This window comes from Panthera leo, chromosome B1 (assembly GCF_018350215.1).
Source record: "Panthera leo isolate Ple1 chromosome B1, P.leo_Ple1_pat1.1, whole genome shotgun sequence".
In the NCBI taxonomy this organism is placed as follows: Eukaryota; Metazoa; Chordata; class Mammalia; order Carnivora; family Felidae; genus Panthera; species Panthera leo.
Window position 1 is genome coordinate 44,259,475 of NC_056682.1, and position 21,605 is coordinate 44,281,079.

Below are 21,605 nucleotides of genomic sequence, written 5' to 3' on the forward strand. Positions count from 1 at the left end.
CCATTTGCTTTGAGACCTTAGAGTGGTGTCTTTCCTTGCAAAGTACAGATAATTTCTGCCTTGGCCCTCCCTCGAAGCAATGTTATGTGAGTGGATGGAGGACCTATGAAGAGCTTCAGATGCCTTTGGGAAAGGTGCCAGAGAAATAGAAGGCACTGTTATGATAACCGTGATGTCCTTGCTGTTACTACTCAAAATCACCCACAGATTTCCCCAGAGACTGAGCTAGCTGTCAAATAAAAGATAGTAAAATTGACCTGAGAGAAAATGAAGTGGCCATTTTACTTAGATAACCAGATTGGGTCTCCTGAGGAAAGGAATCCAGTTTATCTAATGAAGACGTCGTGCTGTCAAGGCACTGAATCTCTGGTTTCCTGAGGGTTAAAAGATTAGGGCCTGGGACCACCACAGCATTCATCAATACTGCCTTTCCACCTTTTCTAATTGCCACAGACTGAGGGTCATCAGTCCCTCGGTACCACTAATGTACGATATCGATCTCAAGTAAGAAAGATGGAACCTCAGGAAGCAAGAAATGTGTCTCGAGGACAGTGAAGCCGCTGTGACTATCGGCTGCCACTGGGAGGAGCCAGCAGGCCAAACTCAGTCGACATTCACATTCGGCAGCCAACCTGCTTTGAAGTTCCCTTAGTCTGACCTCACCTACAGTGAACTGGTGGTGACTGGGAAAACTTTAGCCTCGGTTTTAGCATTACAGAGCATTTATTTGATGTCACCAACATGACTGGTATTGTAATGACTCAAGTCCTGGCACGAGTGCAGGTCCTAAAAGTCAAGTACCACCAGCACCTCTCTCCCTGTTGTAGCAAAAAAATGTGGGAGACACAGGCCGAAGCTGACCTCACCACCGAGGTTTGGTTTTAAAAACTGCCTGAAATCGTCTTCAGTGAGATGATGAGCACCGGCACAGCTGAGGCAGCTGCCTCTGCAGGGAAGAATGGAGAGCAGGAAAGCGGGCTTTGTAGCAAGCAGCCTGGCATAGCCTTCCATTCCCTCAGTCGATGAGAGACGGAAGGTGAGCAAGAACCCAGCTGTTCTGGAAGACTCGGTCTGGGGCAAGTTCTCATTAGATTGGCACCTAACAGTATTCAGGGCCATGTATGCCGCGCCGCCTCCCAGGCGCTTGGATCGGAGCACAGAAGTGACACATTTAATGAACATGCTGCCAAGTACAGATTTGCCCCTTGTTGCTCAAGGAGGGCTGGGGTCGGTGGTGTGCTGGAGCTGATCGTGCACACCTCTGACTCTTCTTCAGTGACCGCCTGTTGGCAGCTTGAAATTGAGCACTACAAATCAGGGCACCCCCTCATCAGGCAGAGCTGGTTGTTAATCGTTTACCAGAACAACACCAGCTCGGTTTCAGCACGGGGATAGATGTAACAATCACATAGAGCCTGACAGCCAAGAGTGCTGTGTGATGATGAGCCCAAAGAAACATCCTTGACTTCTCTGAGCCACTATCCTAAGAACGGGAAGAGGGCTATATATCAGGTGTCTCAGATGCCTAGATGTAGAAAAAAAATGGGTGAGAGCCAGCTGGGGCCAGAACTGCCCAGGGGCCCCTTGACCTAACCAATCCCACTCTGCTTACAGGGAAAGCCAGAAAGAACTGGAGAACAGCCAACAGTATTTATGAATCATTCAGCTTAAACAGGATTGAACAAGTTGACTAGCTAGGCCCTTTCCCACCTTTAACACTTGAATGTGAGCTAATTAAAACAAACGCCCATCATTTTAAAAATGGGAAAGTTTATTGTGAATCACCTTACTGGGCCAACAGCAAAATCCATGGAACCTGCATAGTAGGGATTCGTCATTTAGCAGGCTGTGGTGGGGCTTTTCCTCTGGGGGAGAGGAGGCTTAAAAAGTATTGTAAGGTACAGATCTTTGCTGTGAAGTGCTGATGACAGTCCTCACTTAGGTGATCCCAGAGAGAGAGATTTGAGTTTTACTTGGTTTAACTGACTTCCACTTAACCGCTTTCAATTTCACAGCAAGCAAAGAAAACTAATTTCATCACCCCCGGGGGCCAAAGTATCTTTTCTTTCTAAGCATTCCCCAAGGGAAGAAAGCTGTTGGGTCAGCTGCATGGCAATCTATTATGTTAAGGGTTTTTTTTGTTTTTGTTTTTTTTCCCAGTATTAATAATAGTGAACACACCAAACATAAATATCTGAACATAATACTTGTTACTGGGTAGCACAGGGATTGTATCAAACTTTAACAACCCCTATGACCAACAAATAGTCTTGTTTATGGAAGACAGACTAGAAAAACATACACCCAGCACAGACAAATGGTTAAGTCTTAAACCCTTAATTAGGTTTCCTGGCAAAATGGTGGCTAATGAAAGCCACATGTGCTGGAATAGTGGCAGCCTCCCAGATTCCTGGAGCCTCTGCAGGCCCCAGAGGAGGACGTCTCAGAACAGCCAAGCAGCAGCCAAGCCTTTTGGACTGCCAGTCTGCTTAACTCCCCATTTCTTCTCCGAAGAGCTTTTTCTTCTTCATATCCAGAAAGACTTTACTGGGGAGTACATCCATCCCATTTCATAAGGTGCTCTGTTTCCAGGGCACTATTCATACTGATGGATCACTGGAAAAGTGAGGTGGTCTTACAATGGTTTTGGAGTTTCCAAGTTCTCACTCAAGCTATCTAAGATGCCAAGCTGATTCCATTATGCGAAAACTTTCCTTCCGTAGAGGACACGCACACAAATACGAAGCTGTTCAAAAATAACATGGGGAGGGGGCTTTACACAAAGTTTAGTGGGATGACATAATGGTACAGAGGAAGTTGGCTTTGCAATTATATTTCTAAACGGTCTGAACTTGGTCTCACTGCTGACATCATCTGGATGGTTACAAGGCCCCAAGGACGAAATGGCTGATCTCTTCTCAAACCAGACACAGATCGTCTTAGCTGGGCGGCCCGTTATGGATGCCACTGCGGAGGGCAGGGAGCTGGAGAGAGTGAGCTTCGTCCTCAGTAGTCCTTATGCTCCTTTTGAACTAGCCTTGCTGTTCTGGGTTGTCTTTTGGGATTTGACCTGGAGTGTCTAGGCATAAAACATAAGGACTTTAGGCACTGGTCACAGTCAGATGTGTGAGTTCTTCAGGAGTCCCTCTTGTATTTTCTTAATCAAATAATGACAGACCATAAAGTCAGATCCAAGGTTATAATTTACCTTGATAATAAAAATTTTAAAAATTTAAAGGGGGGGCCCTGCAAGCAAGGCTCCTGGATGTTCACCCCCAGATGTCTGCATGTTCGCTGGCTCTCTTCTTTGGTGGTCAGGATCCAGTGGAGATAGTCACCGTCCAACTCTCCCATGAACACCACCCCCCACCACCACTTACTTGTGTCATGCTTCTGCTCTTGCCCCAAATTCTTTCACCCAAATGGAGAAATGGATAGATAAGTAATTTCTTATTTACATGCATTTCTCCTAAGATTTAAATTGCTTTCCTGCTAGTATTTCCTGACATCTGAAGCCTGTGTGAGATACACAACATATGGGAACTATTTCCATCTGGCACAAAAGAAAATAAGAATCTGCCTATATTGTAATTAGCTTCTAGACTTAACATGTTTAGTCCTGATCCACGATTGCATTGGTTGATAAGGTGTTTTGTTTTGTTTTGTTTCGCTTTTGGATAACCGAGTTTTAAAAATGTTAGTGGTTATAAAATGACTAAAGTTCAGCCTACAACTTCCTGTTTGGAGGACAGGAAGAACTGTGCAGTGTTTTGCAATAGTTACAATTCTAGATTCTCCCTGCCCTTAAAAATAGCCAGAGAGAAAAGGCTTTCTTTTTTCAGACACTTACAGCTTCTTTAGCAGAAGGGATGGGTCCTTTCGGTAATGAAACAGGTGAAGATGGCAATATGGATGATGGGGTAACTGGGGGCAGTTGTATACATTCTTCATCCTTAAACACCAGAACTGAGAGTTAGGTTATGGGTTTAAAACAAAATGTGTACTAGATCTATAGTCACACTGCCATGACTGCCAGGAACTTGTAACAATGACATATTTTGGCACGGGATTCAAGAGGCTACATTTGGAACCTAATTGCATATAGCCAAATGTTGACCTTTCTTACAAATAGATCTGTTAGTACAATAAATATTCCTTATTTAAAGAACACCACTGTATTCAAATACAGTTTCATTGAGGGAGTTAAAAATATATGTTAACTTGTTCTCATTTTTAAAGCTAATTAATCAAATGAAAAGTAACTGTCCAACCTTAGTTCCCTTCAGTGGAGGTGCTACATCCAGCAGGTTCTCTTTAGATTCAGGAGAAGTAGCTGGTTCCACAGGAATATCCATCTTTGGAGACTAGGAAGAGAGAGATTTTATATAAACATAAGCTTTCTGTTATTCCTGAAACTCAGAAGCACTTCATAGTAATAAATGCTTTCTAGCACAACTTGCTTTCCACTAAATCCCTGACTTCTTCCAACTATACCCTTTGTGAGAACATATGAAATATGTCCCTGAAATAGCAACTTAGTATTATTATCTTTGAATTATGAGCACCCTATATACAAAAGTTGCACCCTAAGGAGATCCTAGTATTAAAAATCCTCAGTCATTGAGACACCTGGCTGGCTCAGTTGGTGGAGTGTGTGACTGACTCTTGGTCTGAGCGTTGTGAGTTTGAATCCCATGTTGGGTGTAGAAATTACTTAAAAAGTAAAATCTGAAAAAAAAAAATCCCCATTTATGAACAAGCTCCTGATTTGTTAATTCTGATCCTGTTCTCACTCTCAACAACAATCATTCATCAGCTTTTTTTTTTTTAATGTTTATTTTTGAGAGAGAGTGGGTAGGGGAGGGACAGAGAGAGAGGGAGACAGAGAATCAATCCCAAGCAGGCTCTGCCCTGAGCCAAACAGGGGGCTTGAACCCACAAATCTTGAGAGTAACCTGAACCAAAACTAAGGGTAGGACGCTCATCTGACAGAGCCACTCAGGCGCCCCTCATCAGCTTCTAATAGCATTGATATAACTTAGTCAAAATTGACATCTTTATCATCTTGGTGTCTAATAATAAGTGATAAATTTGTCTGAATTATTAAAATGGTAGGTGCTGCTTAAGCACCTAATGGTAGGTGCTCCTGCAACATGAGGAAAATGTAAGGGATGGTATTTTAGAATAGCTAGCTAACTTACTTTCAAGAATTATATTAATTACATTTGAAAAGTAAATATGTCACTGCTCTTTGGAAATAAGTAATTTCTTTATGCACTTTGGAGGGAAAAAAGCTACATATATCCTAAATTATAGTATACTTAACTTGATGTCTCTAAAGTCTTTACAGAACCTAGCATGCTACTTATTCGCATTTTGTATATATGGAAAATAGACGTTTAAAGACGTGGATTAAAAAAAAAAAACTAATAAAATGCCTAGGAGCTTGTCATTTTGTCCTTGATTTCTAGGTTTTTCTCAAACATTCTAGAAAGCAGCATCTGGATAAAGGGCTTATGCCCCTCTAGAATAATTCTGGGAATACAAATTTAGCTCTGAGATATTACACTATTCCAAGATTTCCTTGCTCCTGAGAACAGTCTAAGAATGACAAATTTGTTCTGTCTTAATGACCAAAGATAGAGTAAGAATCAGGTAGGCTGCCTTTTAGAACATGGTCTGGGTTCCAAAATTGCTCCTACTCTCCCCAGGGTCCTTCCCAGACAAAGCCCAAATCTGATTAATCTCTGGAAATATGGAAAGGAAAAGCAAGGTGGTGTTCCCTGAAGTACATTTTTCATGCTGGAATTCATCTAATATCCCTTGGCTTGTCCGAGGAATCACTAGCTTAACTGAATTAAAAATGATTGGTCCCCAATCCAGAGTACTTCACTAAACCACATGTGCAGCGTCTTCTGTAATGGTCTCTCCTTTCTTACCCATGCAGGTTCTGACTTAGACATGAAGCCACAAAGTAGAGAAGTGAGAGTCCCTTTCTTTTTTTTAAAGAAAGAGATCGCGAGTGGGAGAGAGGGGCAGAGGGAGAGAAGCTTAAGCAGGCTCCACACTCAGTGCAGAGCCTGATGTAGGGCTCAATCCCACAACCACGGGATCATGACCGGAGTCAAAATCAAGAGTCGACGCTCAACCAACTGAGCCACCCAAGTGCCCCGAGAGGTCCTTTCTGATCAGAGCAAGATGCTCTAGTGATTGGGCCCATCCTGGGTTTTTCAGTAAAATACCAGGAGGGAAAAAAAAACTGCTGAATTAAAGGCAACAAAAAATGATTAAGGAAACAAGTTGAAGGAAAACAAATAGTTTACATTCTAGATTGGCCATTGACTGCTTAAAAATTAATAGGAATCTGGACAAATAGACACGAAAGAACAGGGACTATTTAGTTTCAAAACAGAAAGTGGTGAAAACAGTCTGCTGCTGAAGACAAGATAGCTTAAAGAGAAAGAATAAATGGGATTCCTAAATCAAGCTGGGATTAAAAAAAGTAATAGCTCTAGAGCTGGAGCTAGTTTTAATGATTTTAATTTTTTAAAGAATTCTAAAACGATTTTAAAGCCAGTTGGACCAAATTTCAAAACATATTCCAAAAGAAAGGTCTACCCTAACTGCAAGAGGAAATAAGACATTTATGGAGAGGCCCCAGTAACAGAAATCCCGAAACTCCATAAACCCAGGTACTTACCTCCCCACTTAGTGGTATCTCAATTGGCTTTGGCTTCACATCTATCAGGTAGAAGGTTCGGGACAGGAGCAACAGAGAAGGAGGGACATTCTCCTTCAGGTGGAGGTCCTGCCACTGGAGAACGGGAGGAGGATAAAACACGATCGCATTGCAGAATGTTAGAACTGGACATGACCCACAGTCATCTACTGCTTCCCTGGTTTTACAGCTTCCCCAGCCACACCCTGGTAAACAACAGCACAAGGATAATGCTCGTCTCCGGGCTTCTGAGCCAGTAGTTGTGCTGTGCAACCCCCTCACACCAGTGGGATCAGAGTGAGAGAGGGGGTGTTCCATTAAACTTTCAACCCAATTGTGGTTCAAAGTAGCTCAGTATCTTTTCTTCGCCACAAAGCAGATAATGTGAAAGAAAAAATAAGACTCGTGCATAACCAAGGAAATAAACTTTAAAATGAAAATGAGACGTAATTTTCAAGAACCAAATTGGTCAAGCTTAAATATTATTAGAGCAATCATACATGACCAGAGACAAAATTCAAAAAGTAAAATGTAATCAGTAACAATAAGCCTGCCTTCTACTCCTACCCTTTGCTACCTTGTTTCCCGCCCTAGAAGCAACCAGTGTTACCAGTTGTCCTGTGAATATACAAACATACATTTATAGGTGTTTCATCTTTACATAAAGTATGATATATATACACTGTTCTGCCCTTTGCTTTTTTTTCCACTAAAATATCTTGGAGATTGATTCATATCAGTAGTTAATAGAGCTGCCTCTTTCTTTTTAAACATCTATTAAGTGTTCTATTGTTGCATGGAAATGCCACAATTTGATTATTTTCCTATTAATAAACTTCAGGCTGTTTCCAATCTTTTGCTATTATAAATGGTGCTGCAATGGATAATCTTATTGATACATCATACTGCACAAGTGAAATTTCTAGGTCAAAGTAAATGCATTTTTAAATTTTGAAAGATTATGTGGAGGTTTTTCTCAGCAATGCATGAGCACCCCTCTCCCCAACCCTCAACAACACAGTGTGTCATCAGACTGATCTTTGCCCACATAATAGGTGAAGGGGATATCTCGTAGTTGTAATTTATCTTATTATGAAGCTAAGATGTTTCATATGATTATCATTTTTAGATTTTCCTTTCTATAAAGTGTCTGCCTGTATCCTAACACAGGAATTTTTATTTTTATTTTTTTAATTTTTTTTTAATGTTTGTTTATTTTTGAGAGAGAGACAGAGTGTGAGCAAGGGAGAGGCAGAGAGAGAGGGAGACACAGAATCCAAAACAGGCTCCGGGCTCTGAGCTGTCAGCACAGACCCCAATGTGGGGCTCGAACCCATGAACCATGAGATCATGACCCGAGCCAGAGTCGGACACTTAACCAACTGAGCCACCCAGGCGCCCCGTGACACAGGAATTTTTAAATAATACATAGTGCTGGATGTCATATTGTTGGATTAGTATCCTCACTTCTTTGTGGTAAAAATGATACACCCTCTCAAGCAAGCTATTTGACAGTATGAACTCACCCAATACTCTATGTTCAAGAAATAAATGATTTTAAGAAACTTTCTCTACAGTATGTTCACCTTCCAGCCAGAGCAGGTCCGACACGTAAGAGGAAAGAGCTACCTGACCTGGTTTTGAAGCCACAACAGTGACTCCCATTCCAAAACGCTCTGTGTACACTTGATAGCACTTCTTACAGTTATGAGAATTTTAACAGGAGCTACTCCTTTGTTCAAAAACATTGATGCTCTTAGTTAAAATATGTTGTCTGAGGGAAACTATGAAACATCTGCTGCCAAAGTCAAGGCTTTACATTGGCTTGAGGCATTAACTGGAAAAGTGGTCCCAGGTGAGCCACCGGGCAAGGTATAGAACTCCGGATGGATTCACACATGACAGGCCTTGGATTAGAGATTTTGCCCAAACCCGTTAAATAGCTGAAGTATGCAAAACTCTAAGGTGGCCCCAAGATTCCCTGTCCCCAGTGCACCCACACCTCCTTCCAGTTATTCAAGCATGAATGTAGGTGCTGCCAGGAGGAGTTTGCAGATATAATTAGGGTCCCAAGTCAGTAGGCCTTAAAGTAGGAAGTTATCTAACTAGGTCTCGCCTAATCACGTGAGATCTCTAAATGTGGAGCCAGAGGTCAAAAAGGGGAAGTCTGAGATGAGAAGCTTACAGGGGTCTGGCTAGCGAGAAGCTTTGCACTTCTGACCGACAGAACTTGTAAGCTAACAAACAGGTGCTGTTTTCAGCAACTAAGTTTGTGGTAGTTTCTTAGCAGCAACAGAAAACTAACAGAGTACCCTGTCTCCATCAAAAAAGTAAATCTAGCTTCTGGGGTGCCTGGGGGGCTCAGTCAGTTAAGCATCTGACTTCAACTCAGGCCATGATCTCATGGTTCATGAGTTCGAGCCCCACATCAGGCTCTCTGCACTGAGTGCGGAGACTGCTTGGGATTCTCTCTCTCCCCCTCTCTCTCTTTGCTCCTTCCCCACTTGCACTGTCTCTCAAAATAAATAAACTTAAAAACAAAATAAATCTAGCTGCTTCAGTGTCCCACTGCTCAATTACATGAGGCAAACTAAGGTAAGATGGCTCGCCTGAGAAGTCGACATTGCGAAGTGAGGTCTGCAAATCGCAGGGAAGAGAGTTCTAGTGAAAGTGGCCCGGGAGAGCCGCTACTTGCCTCTGTGAGCTGTTGTCTCAGTTGCTCCTCAGTGAGACCCAGGGATCTCATTCCTCGGGCCCTGCAGGCAGCCTGCAGTTCTGACACGCTCAAAGCACTCACCCCTTCTTTGGCAATTATCTGAAAGAAACGTAAGCAGTGGTACTGGATCTTTCCGTCCCAATCTTACCAAACGCCTAAATTCCAACAAATCAGGGAAACACTACATCTCTCACACCTTGTCCTCTGCACTGACTAAAGGCGCAGCAGTTGGAAATGAAGGGAATCCTGCCAACAGGTTTTAATAGTATCAGAGATAGTCCCATAACTCCCCCCCAACACTCTCATCCAAGTAGTTCTTTCCCCTCTTGGTTTGCATTTTGGCTGGTTGTGACATCTCTTCCCCTTCGTGGCAGCTTTAGGCTTCATCAGAAAATATTCCACTTGAAAAGTTTTCAGTGTTACTATTTGCTGCGTGTCCCAGTATCACTCTCCCCCCAACCCCGCCCCCACTGGGGCACAGCCCTACCTCTGGTCCACAAAACTCTCTCAATATCTAACAGTTTCTGCTTGTTGTGCCCCAAAACTACGGTACTTCTGGGACCGGTATTGTTTATTCCAAAGTTCTGGAAGCAACAGCTGAAATCTAAATGAGGCCAAAGGCATGGTGCTTTCTCAGTTCTGGGAATCTTGCTCCCTCAGGCAGAATGCTTTCCTTAAAGCAGCTGATTCTGACTCAAAAAACATTCTTTCCATTTTTTAAGGAGCCTAATTAGTAGTTACAATGCCTTTTCCTCCATAAGATGTCCAGGCTCTGCTTCCCCTCTCTGCATTATGACTTGTCACCCCTTCTTATCAGGCCAACTCACCGGGCAGAATATTTACTCTGGCATCAGCTCTGAGGAAGGGGAGCGGAGGTGTGGGGGTAGAGCACTGGCCTTAGCAATGGAAGACTCTCAGGAATCTCCTGGGCTGCTGCTCCTTCCCAGCAGGTCCTAACTACTTTAGATTACTAAATTACTAACTGCTTGTGAGGGCCTTCTCCAGAAAGTGCGTCAGAGTAAGACAAACAACTCCTAAAATGAGTAATCACAGTTCACGTTGTCATGGTAATGATTGTTTAAACCATTCAATGGTTTGCCAGAACCAGTCCCCAAGAAGATCTAAGAGAAGATATTGCACTTTATCACAAAGCCACCCTAAGGGATCTCCCATGCCTTGCTGATTCCCTATGGCTATAGTTAAGCTCTTACTTCATCATCTGCTTTGATAGACTTCAGTTTCATCAGAAGTTGAAAGCGAAGCAAATTGTTGGTTCCAAAGGGCTGTAGTTCTAGTAGTTTGCAGAGGGCGACCAGCTGAGGTCGGTCTAGGTGTTCCAGGGTTAGCTGATCCTCAAACAGTTTGGAAAAGCGAACTATCTCCTTTGTACTGGGCTTGTGGCCTGTCTGAACCTAGGCAATGAGACAAAGAGGTTCATTAAAATGTATTTTTTTTTATTTTTTTTAACGTTTTATTTATTTTTGAAACAGGGAGAGACAGAGCATGAACAGGGGAGGGTCAGAGAGAGGGAGACACAGAATCTGAAACAGGCTCCAGGCTCCGAGCTGTCAGCACAGAGCCCAACGCGGGGCTCGAACTCATGGACCGCGAGATCATGACCTGAGCCGAAGTCGGCCGCTCAACCGACTGAGCCACCCAGGTGCCCCTAAAATGTATTTCTTACTTAATTTAACCTTCCCTGTAGACTATTTGAAAGACACATCAAGGCATTCACAGACTCTATCTTATGTCTGGAAATCGGCCCTGTGGTACAAAAAGGAGAAATCTGTCCAAGTCAGTCTAAGTCAACTGAAAAATCAGGAGTAGTTCACAAGTCTGACTCTAGATCTACAGTTCTTTCCACGAAGTTATCAACGTCTTCAACACATGACTGCTTTAAAATGGGTTTTTCTGCAAATCTCTAAATGTTTGCAGTATTGTATCTGTATCACTAAGGTATCTGCAAAGTCAGAGACCATGAACAATTTGGAAGCTCCATGATGACATGAAGTTTTCATATAACTGCCAGCCTGGAAGTTGCTGTCTGGTATTACAAAAGAGACGGACACCTGTTTGACGTAGGATGAGAACTGTGTAGAGGCGTCTCCCAACTTGGCCCTGTTCCTCCTTGCCATTTCTGTAATTGTTTCTTGAAGAAATTTTGCTAGTTCCAACTTTGCAGCCATTTTCTTTTTCTGTTTTTCTTCCTTAATAATAGAAGAGGAGGAAGTTAATCATTCATGATTGCAACTTCATAGATAAAGATGAGAAAAAAATAACCACCACCTTGTTATTGTTCATCCCTACTTCATGTGTTAATATTATTTTCAGACCTAATTAAATGGGTTTTGTGAGAAGCAGAATAAAAACTAGCCTGTTTGCAACTTGACTCCTTAATCTTACCTTTTATTTGTTACTAACACAATGATCATAAATATTTGATAGATCCAAATTGTCCCCTCAATGGCAGCCTTTGTCATTATTTAGAATGAGATCTTATCTCTTAGCCTGGTACAACCAAACCATCTAGTTGGACCAACTTCCGGTCTCAGTGGTCCCAGATGTTGCATGAGCCAGAAAGTAACTGGGAAAGAAACTGGGAAACTGGGAAAGTAACTCTATGCTACTGTAGCACATAGTTTCATACAAAACAGATACAATTAATTATAATACACTGACATAAGTGTTACAACAGATGTGAACAAAGCACTACACAAAAAAGAATTACATGTACATTCCTTTTTTTTTTTTTTTTTTTAAGTAAGCTCTACTCCCAGGGTGGGCCTTGAACTCCAAGATCCTATGATCTACTGACTGAGCCAGCCCCTAAATGTACACTCTTAAGACTCAATGTTGACAAGTATTTCTAAATCCTCGTTCACTATCAGAAATGCAGTGTGGTAGCATTTTCAGAATAACCATAGTCAGGACTCAGGGGGATGGAGAGAAAGAGAAATCTTTGTCTATTTTTTAAGTTGTCCAAGAGATTCTAATGATCAGCCAATCATAGCAATCATTGATTTTTAGAAAGATCTGAAGAGAGAGACGCAACCAAAAAAAAAAAAAAAAAAAAGAAAAATCACACAATGGCAATGGCAATACCATCATGAGATCCATCCATCCATCTATTCATTTATTTACTGAGCATCTACCCTGTGCTAGGTGCTGGGGATAAAACAAGCAAAAACAGAGAAGAATTCCTGCCCTCATGGAACTTCTAGTCTAATGGGAAAGACAAACATTAGTGACTAATGATAATCCAAAATTTCCATAAATTAATGTAAAAGTGTAACAAATAAGTATGATGAGAGTGAATGGGTGCTCTAATCTGATGTAAATAGTGTCCTGCCTCCCATAACCTGCTTCCCTCCACCATCACCTACTCTGTCTGTCTGTCTCATTCATCTCCATGAAAAGAAAGAAAGAAAAAGGTACTTTCTAAAACTCTGGCCATGATGTGTGTATATGTATGTTTGGGGAACAAGAAGTGTTGAGGAAAGAGGAATGTTTAGATAAATCACTTCCTCTCTGCCCCCATCTTCCTGCACGCACAAATACATTCCTTGGAATCTCAAGATATTAATTCTATGTCCTGATTACTTTAAATGTAAGTAAACTAAACCACTACCAGTCAGTTAAATATTGAAGCTTGATTCTACCCCCTAACACCTATCTCAAATGTATCTTCAAGTTTTTATTCCTAATACCACTTTCATAATTTAATCCTCTCACTCCTGTGCTACTGTCACGGTATTCCAGATGATTTCCCTCCCTTGACTCTGCCCTCTTCAATCCTTCCAGCTAGCAAAATTATTTTTCTAAGGTACAGATCTAATCATGTTACTCACCCTCTGCGTAAATTTACCTTCCATCATTCACCATGGTCAAAGGCAAACTCTAAATTCCTTAGGGTGGTAGACGCTTTCCAACCTGACCCAACACATCACTTTTGTCTCATCTTCCACCATGGATCTCCTTGTATTCCCTACTCAAACCACAAAGAAGCACTCAGTGTCTCAGATTCTGTCATACTCTTTTATACAATCAAGCCATTGTAAGTGCTACTCTTTCCATCCAGAAAGCCTTTCAAATGCTGCAGCAAAATTCTACCACTTTTCTAGTCTCAGTCGCCTGGCTATCTCTTCTATGAGACATTTCCCAATCCCATTTAAAAGTTGTCCTTTTCAGGAGTGCCTGGGTGGCTCATTGGTTAGGTGTCCTACTCTTGATTTGGGCTCAGGTCATGATCCCACAGTTTGTGGGATTGAGCCCCACATTGGGCTCCGTGCTGACAACATGAAGCTTGCTTGGGATTCTCTCTTTCCCTCTCTCTCTGCATGCCCCACCACCCTTCCCCCCACTGCGTACACACTCTCTCTCTGTCTCTCTCAAAAGAAATAAACACTTAAAAACAAATACATAAAAGTTGTCCTTTTTGTCCTCTTGTAATGTCGTGTTCATGCCTTTGTACTTCTGTGTAGTAAGAGTGGCACAGCATGGAAAGAATGAAGGGGCCACCCCAGTGACCATCCAATGAGGATCCCTCTTCTCCAGGACGAGTCTTAAGCACTAAAGTGTCTGTCTGGCTAAACCTACTATTCAACTAGTCCCTGCAATAGCAGTTGATTTTTGTTTTCTTTTTTTTTTTAATGGTTAAAAAGTTACGATTCAATGGGATCACATCGTCAACAAATGATGCTAGAAAAACTTGGTATCCACACGCCAAAAAAAAAAAAAAAGTCTTAACACTGATGTTCCACCTCTCACCAAAATTAACTCAATACAGATTATAGACTTACATTTAAAGCTCAAAATTATAAAACATCCGGAAGAAAACACAGGAGGGGCACCTGGCTGGCTCAGTCAGTAGAGCAATGCGACTCTTGATCGCAGGGTCGTGAGTCAAGCCCCATGCTGGGTGTGAAGCCTACTTAAAATAAAATGTAAAAAATTAAAAAAAAAAAAAAAAAAAAAACATATGAGAAAACCTAGGTGACCTAGAGTTTGGCAATGAGTTTTTAGATACAACACCAAAAGCATGAGCTAAGAAAAAAATCTATCGATAAGTTGTACTCGATTAAAATGAAAAACTTTAGCTCTGTGAAAGCCAGTTAAGAGAATGGACAAGCCATAGGCTGGGAGAATATATTTGCAAAACACATATCTGATAGAGGACTTGTATCCAAATATACTAAGAACTCCTAAAACTTAACAATAAGAAAATGAACAACTCCATTAAAAAGTTGGCAAAAGACAGATACCTCCCCAGAGAAGATATACAGGTAGCAAATAAGCATATGAAAATAAGCATGTGTTCAATATTACACCTCATCAGAGAATTGCAAACTAAAATAACAATGAGATATCACTTTACACCTATTAGAATAGCTAATATTCACATCAGTGACAACACAATGCTGATGAAGACAAAGAGCTATGGGAACTCTCTTTGCTGGTGAGAATAAAAAATGGTATCACTACCTGGGGAGACAGTTATTTTTTTTTTCCAAAACAAAACAGTCTTACCATACGATCCAGCAATTGCTTTCCAATGTACTTAGGAACCCAAATGAGTTGAAACCTTATGCTCGTACAAAAACCTGCACACAGACATTTATTTATGGCAGCTTTATTTATAATTGCCAAAAACTGGAAACAACCACGATATGTTTCAACAGGTGAATTCAACAACCTGTGGTACATTCACACAGTGAAATATTATACACTGATAGAAATGAGCCATGAAAGGAGTGCACACTGTATGATTCCAACTATCTGATATTCTGGAAAAGGCAAAACTATAGAGACAGTGAAAAGATCAGTGGTTGCCACTGATTCGGGGAGGTAGGAGGAACAACAAATGACACACAGGGCATTTTTAGGGCAGTGAAACTATTCTGGGTGATAGTGTGATGGTAGATACATAACATTATGCATTTTTCAAAACCCAAGAACTGTACATTACAAAGAGTAAAGCCTAATGTAAAGTATGAAATTTAACTAATAATAATATCTAGATTTTGGTTCTTCAGTTATAACAAACAGACCACACAAATGCAAGATGTTAATATAAGAGAAATGGGAGGTGGTACCTGGGGACCCTTATATTTTCTGCTCAATTTTTCTATAAACGTGAAAACTGTAAAGTCTATTAATTTTTTTTAGTTTTAAAAAATCCTACATACCTTTTTGGATTCACTTTCAAAAGTTGATGGCAACATCTCTGGGAAGAATTTCAGAAATGCTGGTAATAAGAATTCCATGAAGGGTACAATGAGGAACACCATAAATGGAACCAGGCGGAAGAAATCAGCACAAGTTCTCAAGAGCTAAAGAATTAAATGCATATGCGGTATTCATTATTTTAGGGCATGCCCAAAACAAAAAAAAAAAAAGAAAGAAACCAAAAAAGGATGCCTTGGTTCTTAAAGTGTTAAAAACCCTTAACAGATTTTCTCTCTGTTTATAAAATGGAAAGGTAGAGTTTTCCTCTTTACCACAGCTCTGAAGTAATATCTATGGGACACCTTCAAGGAAATCTATGACAACCAAAACATGTTATTGGCATCTCTTAGCTTTCACCTAAGTTAGAGGCCTGTACTTTAATAATACAGTATCTGTTAAAAACTGATTTTTGAAATGCATATACAGAATATATCAACAGTAGTTTCTACTTCGGGTGCACAGATCAAACCCGAAGTTTCTCCACTCTGTGGGGAGATCAGAAAATACAATTATAATCATCTTACAGGCAAATAAGAATCTTGCCTAAAGTTGGAGGGTCAGTCAGTTTCAGACAAATAAACTCAATCAGAAACTCTGGTTCTCACCATCAGTTACTACTTCTACTTTGGGATTTTTAGGATGAACTTTACGTTGAGTTTAAAACTTGGTTCCCCAACATTTCACTTTAATTTTACATTTTCTTTCTCAAGTATGATGCTTGCCTACCCTTCGTCTCTCTCGTCTGGTCAGCACCTGTCCATGCAATAGCCTCCAAACCATCCGGGCAGCAACTTTGGTGTCAATCCAAAGTAAATAAAATCCATTGTAATAATATTTAAGTTCACCCATAATTTTTTGTCTATAAGATTGCTTTTCTTCTTTAATCTTCATGCCAGTTCCTTTCGTGGGCTCAGGGTTTGTCACCTGTGGCTTTTTTGGGGTTTGCTCCGGCTGAGGTTTACCAGGGACGTCTTGTAGCCAGCAAGTTGATGTGTGTAGCTTTTGTATTATTCTAGTTCGTAAGTGCAGTACTTTACTGCCTGACTGATTAGGACAGGAGTACTTCTTGCTTCCATAGTCCTTCATATATGTTTTCTTTAAATGGGAATCTGGCAAGTGAAGAAATGCAAATGATGGGGAGTAAGAAGAGCTGGTGAGATGGACAAAATGGCTAGGGAATCTGGAATAAAAAACAACATCCTCTGAGTTGAGCACATACTAGGACAAACTCAAAAATTAAAGAAATAGACATTTTCTCTGGTTAAAAGAAAACAACAGTTTTTAAGGTTGTATTTTAAAAGCACATGATAGTCATTAACGAATGAAATATAACTTTTTACCCCAGTTGAAGAAAAAGGTACTTCATGGTTGAATGATATACTCTAGAAGAAATACTAATAAGTTAGTTCCTAAAAATAACTGGTATATTACAAGTTAGAAACCCCACAACTATTAATTTAAAAATCTAATGGCAGGGGAGCCTGGGTGGCTCAGTCGGTTAAGCCTCCGACTTCAGCTCAGGTCATGATCTCATGGTTTGTGAGTTCAAGCCCCGCGTTGGGCTTTGTGCTGAAAGCTCAGAGCCTGGAGACTGCTTCAGATTCTGTGTCTCCCTCTCTCTCTCTGCCCCTCCCCTGCTCGTACTCTATCTCTCTCTCAAAAATAAACATTAAAAATAATAATAATAAATAAAATAAATAAAAATCTAATAGCAAATATTTTTCCATCACGGTGTGTGTTTGAAAGTGTTGCCTTGGGGCGCCTGGGTGGCTCAGTCGGTTAGGCGGCCGACTTCGGCTCAGGTCATGATCTCGCGGTCTGTGAGTTCGAGCCCCACGTCGGGCTCTGTGCTGACAGCTCAGAGCCTGGAGCCTGTTTCAGATTCTGTGTCTCCCTCTCTCTGACCCTCCCCCGTTCATGCTCTGTCTCTCTCTGTGTCAAAAATAAATAAATGTTAAAAAAATAAAAAAATTAAAAAAAAAAAAAAAGAAAGTGTTGCCTTTATCTACTCTCATGAAACAGGTGGAACGTTTGTGTCTTCGGTTACTCTGCTGACAATAAGAATACTGTTTGAGGGGTGCCTGGGTGACTCAGTCAGTTAAGCATCTGACTCTTGATTTAGGCTCACGTCATCTCAAGGTTTGTGAGTTTGAGCCCTGCATCAGGCTCTGTGCTGACATAGTGGAGCCTGCTGGGGATTCTTTTTCTCCCTCTCTCTCTGCCCCTCTCCTGCCCGCTCACTTGCTTTCTCTCAAAAAAAAAAAAAAAAAAAAAAAAAGTAAGATTGCTTGAACAAAACTCTTCATGGCCTCTGTGGGTATTAACCAATCACATAATACTGCTTTGTCTGTGTAGTGCCCATGGACTCCCTCAAATGAGAGACATTTACAGCTGAAATGCCCTTCACCTAAGATTCTTCAAGAATCTTAGGTAAGAATTAGAATTGGGCACCCCATCCATAGATTTCTATATCATAGTTTTACAATAGCTCATAATCTTCAGTTAAATTAGCACATTAGATTGTTTGAAAATAAAAAAATGACCCATCTAGGCAAAGAAAGTTCCTGGCAAGGACAGCTCTTCTGGCAAAGAGATGGCTTTTCCATTCTTGTGGACTGTTTTTGAAGCATGCCAAGATAAAACACATTTTGAAGGGCCAAAAGGCAAAATGTGCAATGTATCAGGCACAAAGTAAGTTCTCAGTGAATATACTTTGGAATAGTAAGTGATAACAGACCCTACTATGGCAGTTATGCGGCCTAGGACTGGTTTGTTTGCCAGCCACTGTACTCATTTTTATATCTAAGGGCGGCATGTAACATTTATTGATTATGGAGGTGTCACTCTAAAACCATGATGTCTTCTGTCTTACCTGTGCCATGCATCTACAGAATTACTCAGGCTGAGTTCTAAGGCATATAGAAAATTCAGGGTAGGTTTAAATACCATAAAATATGAGCTTCCTAAAAACCAGGATAGTTAAAGGCAACAAAACTTTACTTTTTTAAAAGGTTTTATTTTTAAGTAACCTCTACACCCACGTGGGGCTTGAACTCACAACCCTGAGATCAAGAGTCCAACACTCTTCCCACTGAGCCAGCTGGGTGCCCCCAGCAAAGCTTTAATTTGTTGTGTAACCAGCCTATCCTTTCACATATATCTTTTTCATCTAGAAGAAAATTCATATGAATTTGGCAGGGGAAGGGGGGGTTCCACAGCTTACCTTGTTCGGGCAATAGCTAAGATTGTATTATAACTGTAGAAAGCCATATTTATATTTGTCTCAACTAGTCAACATAGGAACCTAGACAGAAGGAGTAAGTACACGATTTAGTATTTTAAAAACACATCAATTATAAAGATATCAGGATTTAAGTGTTTACTATTGCAAGGGTAGAAAATTTGCACATTCCATTCAAGGCATAAAATCTCTCTCAAGTTCATGAATGTTTTCTCAGCCCTGGATCTGGAAATGGTACTTTGAGATCCCAACAAACAAATAAGTTCTAGTATAACGGTGCTCATGATGGCGATATGGTCTTCAAAGACTTCTATTTGTGGTCAGTAACACCTAGTAACCCACTAGAATGATTGCCAGGTTATTAAAGAAGCTAAGCAATACACACTTATTTGTGGTCTAAGAATACAGGTAGAATGAAGTAAATATCCTGAATTTGTTTCACTTAGCTTTTCCCCCATACTTGGCCAAGCTGCCCCAAACTTTAAAGACTGAAAGTACTCACTAAGCACTCATGTAGCAGTGAAGAGATAACATGGTACCTACTAATAATTCAAGTGGAGGTAAATCGGTTTCCTGTATTGGTGGTTCTCCAGAGTCCAAACTGAGCTTTGCACCTTTAAATAAGCTTTATCAAAACCTTTTTCCATCCTGGGGCGCTTTTCAGCCAAGGGCAGCAAGGTGCTTTAGTAATATCCCTTAGCGTCAACTCTGCCTTCCTGCAGCTGGAAAAGGCCTAGACCAGGGTGTTCTCCTGGACGGAAACCTCAACCACAGAGCTGACATTTTGAACAGGAGTTCAAATAATCCTTCGGAACATCTAAAAACATCTAAACCCAGGCTAAGGGCGGGTGGTCTCCCGCTGGAGGGATGCCACACCCGATCCGGCGGTTAGCCTGCTCTCTGGCCCCCGGGCGCTCCCGCCCGGGGCTGTGGGCAACCACTTCCTAGGCGGGGACTGCCGGGAGCCCCGCCTGCGCCATCGCGCCGCCCACGCCCACACGCCGAGGGCCCCGGGCTTCCCGGGTTACCTTTGCTTCAGGCCCTTGACGACACAGGGGCGAAACGCGCTCTCGGCTTTTGTGCACGTAGTGTGTTGGAGGATTGTGTTTGTGGTAGCGGGGTCTCGGGGGGGGGGGGGGGGCGGTTCTTTGTGTTTGGGTGCGGGGATGATGCGGGTACGGGGGCGACAACCTTGTTGGCGATCCAGGTTTATGGAAGGAAGCCGAGCCGGGCGCGGGGTACGGAAGAGAAAAGAGGAAGCGAAGCACCGAGGGAGGGGGAATGGAGGTTGAGCTCCAAAGTTGGGGGGCGGGCAGGGGCACGAGGTCAAGGGCTGAGGAGAGTGCTGAGGGGAACTGGAAGCTGTCGGGAAAACTGGACGCTGATGGGAAGAGCGGATGCGGAGCGACCGGGCTCCGGAGGGAAAAAAAAGCAGGCGAAGTCCTCCGAATAACAGCTGGAGGACTTGGCCCGCCCACCCCTACCTCCTTGGGCCGGCTCCCGGGAACGGCTGCCTCAGTCCTCCAGTCCCTTCCCAGTCCCCCCTCCCCCAGCTCCCCATCTAGAAGGGCCCCGGGCCAAGTCTCTATGGCTCCACCTCTTTCCTCACCCGTTACGTCGCTCTGAGTGACGACACCACCCACCAATAAGCGCTCGGGTTACGGGGAGGGAGGGCGTCCTTCGCTGTGGCAGCCCTGGAGGCAGCGAAGGTCCAGCTGCCACCAGCTAAATGACCTTTATATTGGGCTCAGTTTAAGAAGAGGCTGTACTGCGGGAGGGGGCAAGACTGACGTTTTTTCGCCCGTCCACACTCTATGAGCTGTGGGCTAACCCTCACTGAAGGCTAAAGAACCTCTTACCCTACCGATGGCGTAATATGCCCGATAGTCGCCATGGTAACCATCTTAAAGTCACGAATTACATCACTTTGATGTACTCCCCCACCCCCACCCCTCCGAATCAGCAACTGCCGGGGTTGGGGTGGCGCCGAGAGCTAGGCGGAGAGGGAGTGGCAGAAAGGGCGGGAATGGTTAGGAAAACATCCCTTTCCTTTCTCCGAGGCCTAAGAGTGGAATGCTGTGAAATCTTCATATGGAAATATGAATTCCACTAAAGTAATTTGCTTTATAAATCCGTTCTTAACAGATATTGTTTATGATAGTAGTTTGTGTAGAAATGTCAAATAACATTTAAGATGTATATTATAGTAGCCGTACAGTGACGTAGGCACTACAGGTTTGGGGCACTTCAATTCCTAGGTTGGGTAACTGAGCCATCTTGGAAAAGTGAAAGACGCAGAAATATTCTCGCTCTCTTGTTATTTCTACTCATCCATTTCCTCTGGCTCTAGAAGAAAAACAGCATTTTTAGTGGCTCTACTTGGACTAACACCAGACAACAAGGAATCGCTTTCACACGGATAATACTTCTCTTAACATGTGAGCTGACCACAGACCCTAGTCATCTGGGCTGCACATTTGTAAGAATGAAAGATGGCGGGTATTGAATTTCAGTTATTATTATTATTTTTTAATGTAGACTGCATTTAATCCACAAAGCATTTTTCAGCTAATAACCAGTTAGATCAACCATATTAAATAAGCAAAACTTTTCAGTTTGGCCACGAGAGGGCTCTTTGTGCATGTCTGATGCCCGAGTTTCCACATAAAGGTTTCACTTCACGTTCTGTGTTTACTAGAATTAAC

General features: G+C 42.1%; 1 protein-coding gene across 5 annotated transcripts; it reads right to left on the reverse strand.

Annotated features, from left to right (window-relative positions):
- Positions 1-1,753: 1,753 nt before the first annotated feature.
- On the reverse strand, positions 1,754-20,480 carry LETM2 (leucine zipper and EF-hand containing transmembrane protein 2). Of its 5 annotated transcripts, none has more exons than XM_042934842.1 (11): positions 20,385-20,480; positions 18,883-18,963; positions 16,386-16,839; positions 15,620-15,763; positions 11,504-11,641; positions 10,646-10,846; positions 9,414-9,533; positions 6,701-6,814; positions 4,272-4,364; positions 3,851-3,952; positions 1,754-3,079 (listed from the first exon to the last, which is right to left on the reverse strand). In XM_042934842.1, exons 2-11 carry the CDS (start codon positions 18,927-18,929, stop codon positions 3,017-3,019), a joined length of 1,476 nt encoding a protein of 491 aa, XP_042790776.1. In that variant the 5' UTR covers positions 18,930-18,963; positions 20,385-20,480; the 3' UTR covers positions 1,754-3,016. The 5 variants fall into 5 exon arrangements, with proteins under 5 accessions (XP_042790776.1, XP_042790777.1, XP_042790774.1 ...); XM_042934843.1 differs by lacking the exon at positions 20,385-20,480 and adding an exon at positions 19,929-20,377; XM_042934840.1 differs by lacking the exon at positions 20,385-20,480 and adding an exon at positions 19,444-19,903.
- Between the last annotated feature and the right edge of the window lie 1,125 nt (positions 20,481-21,605).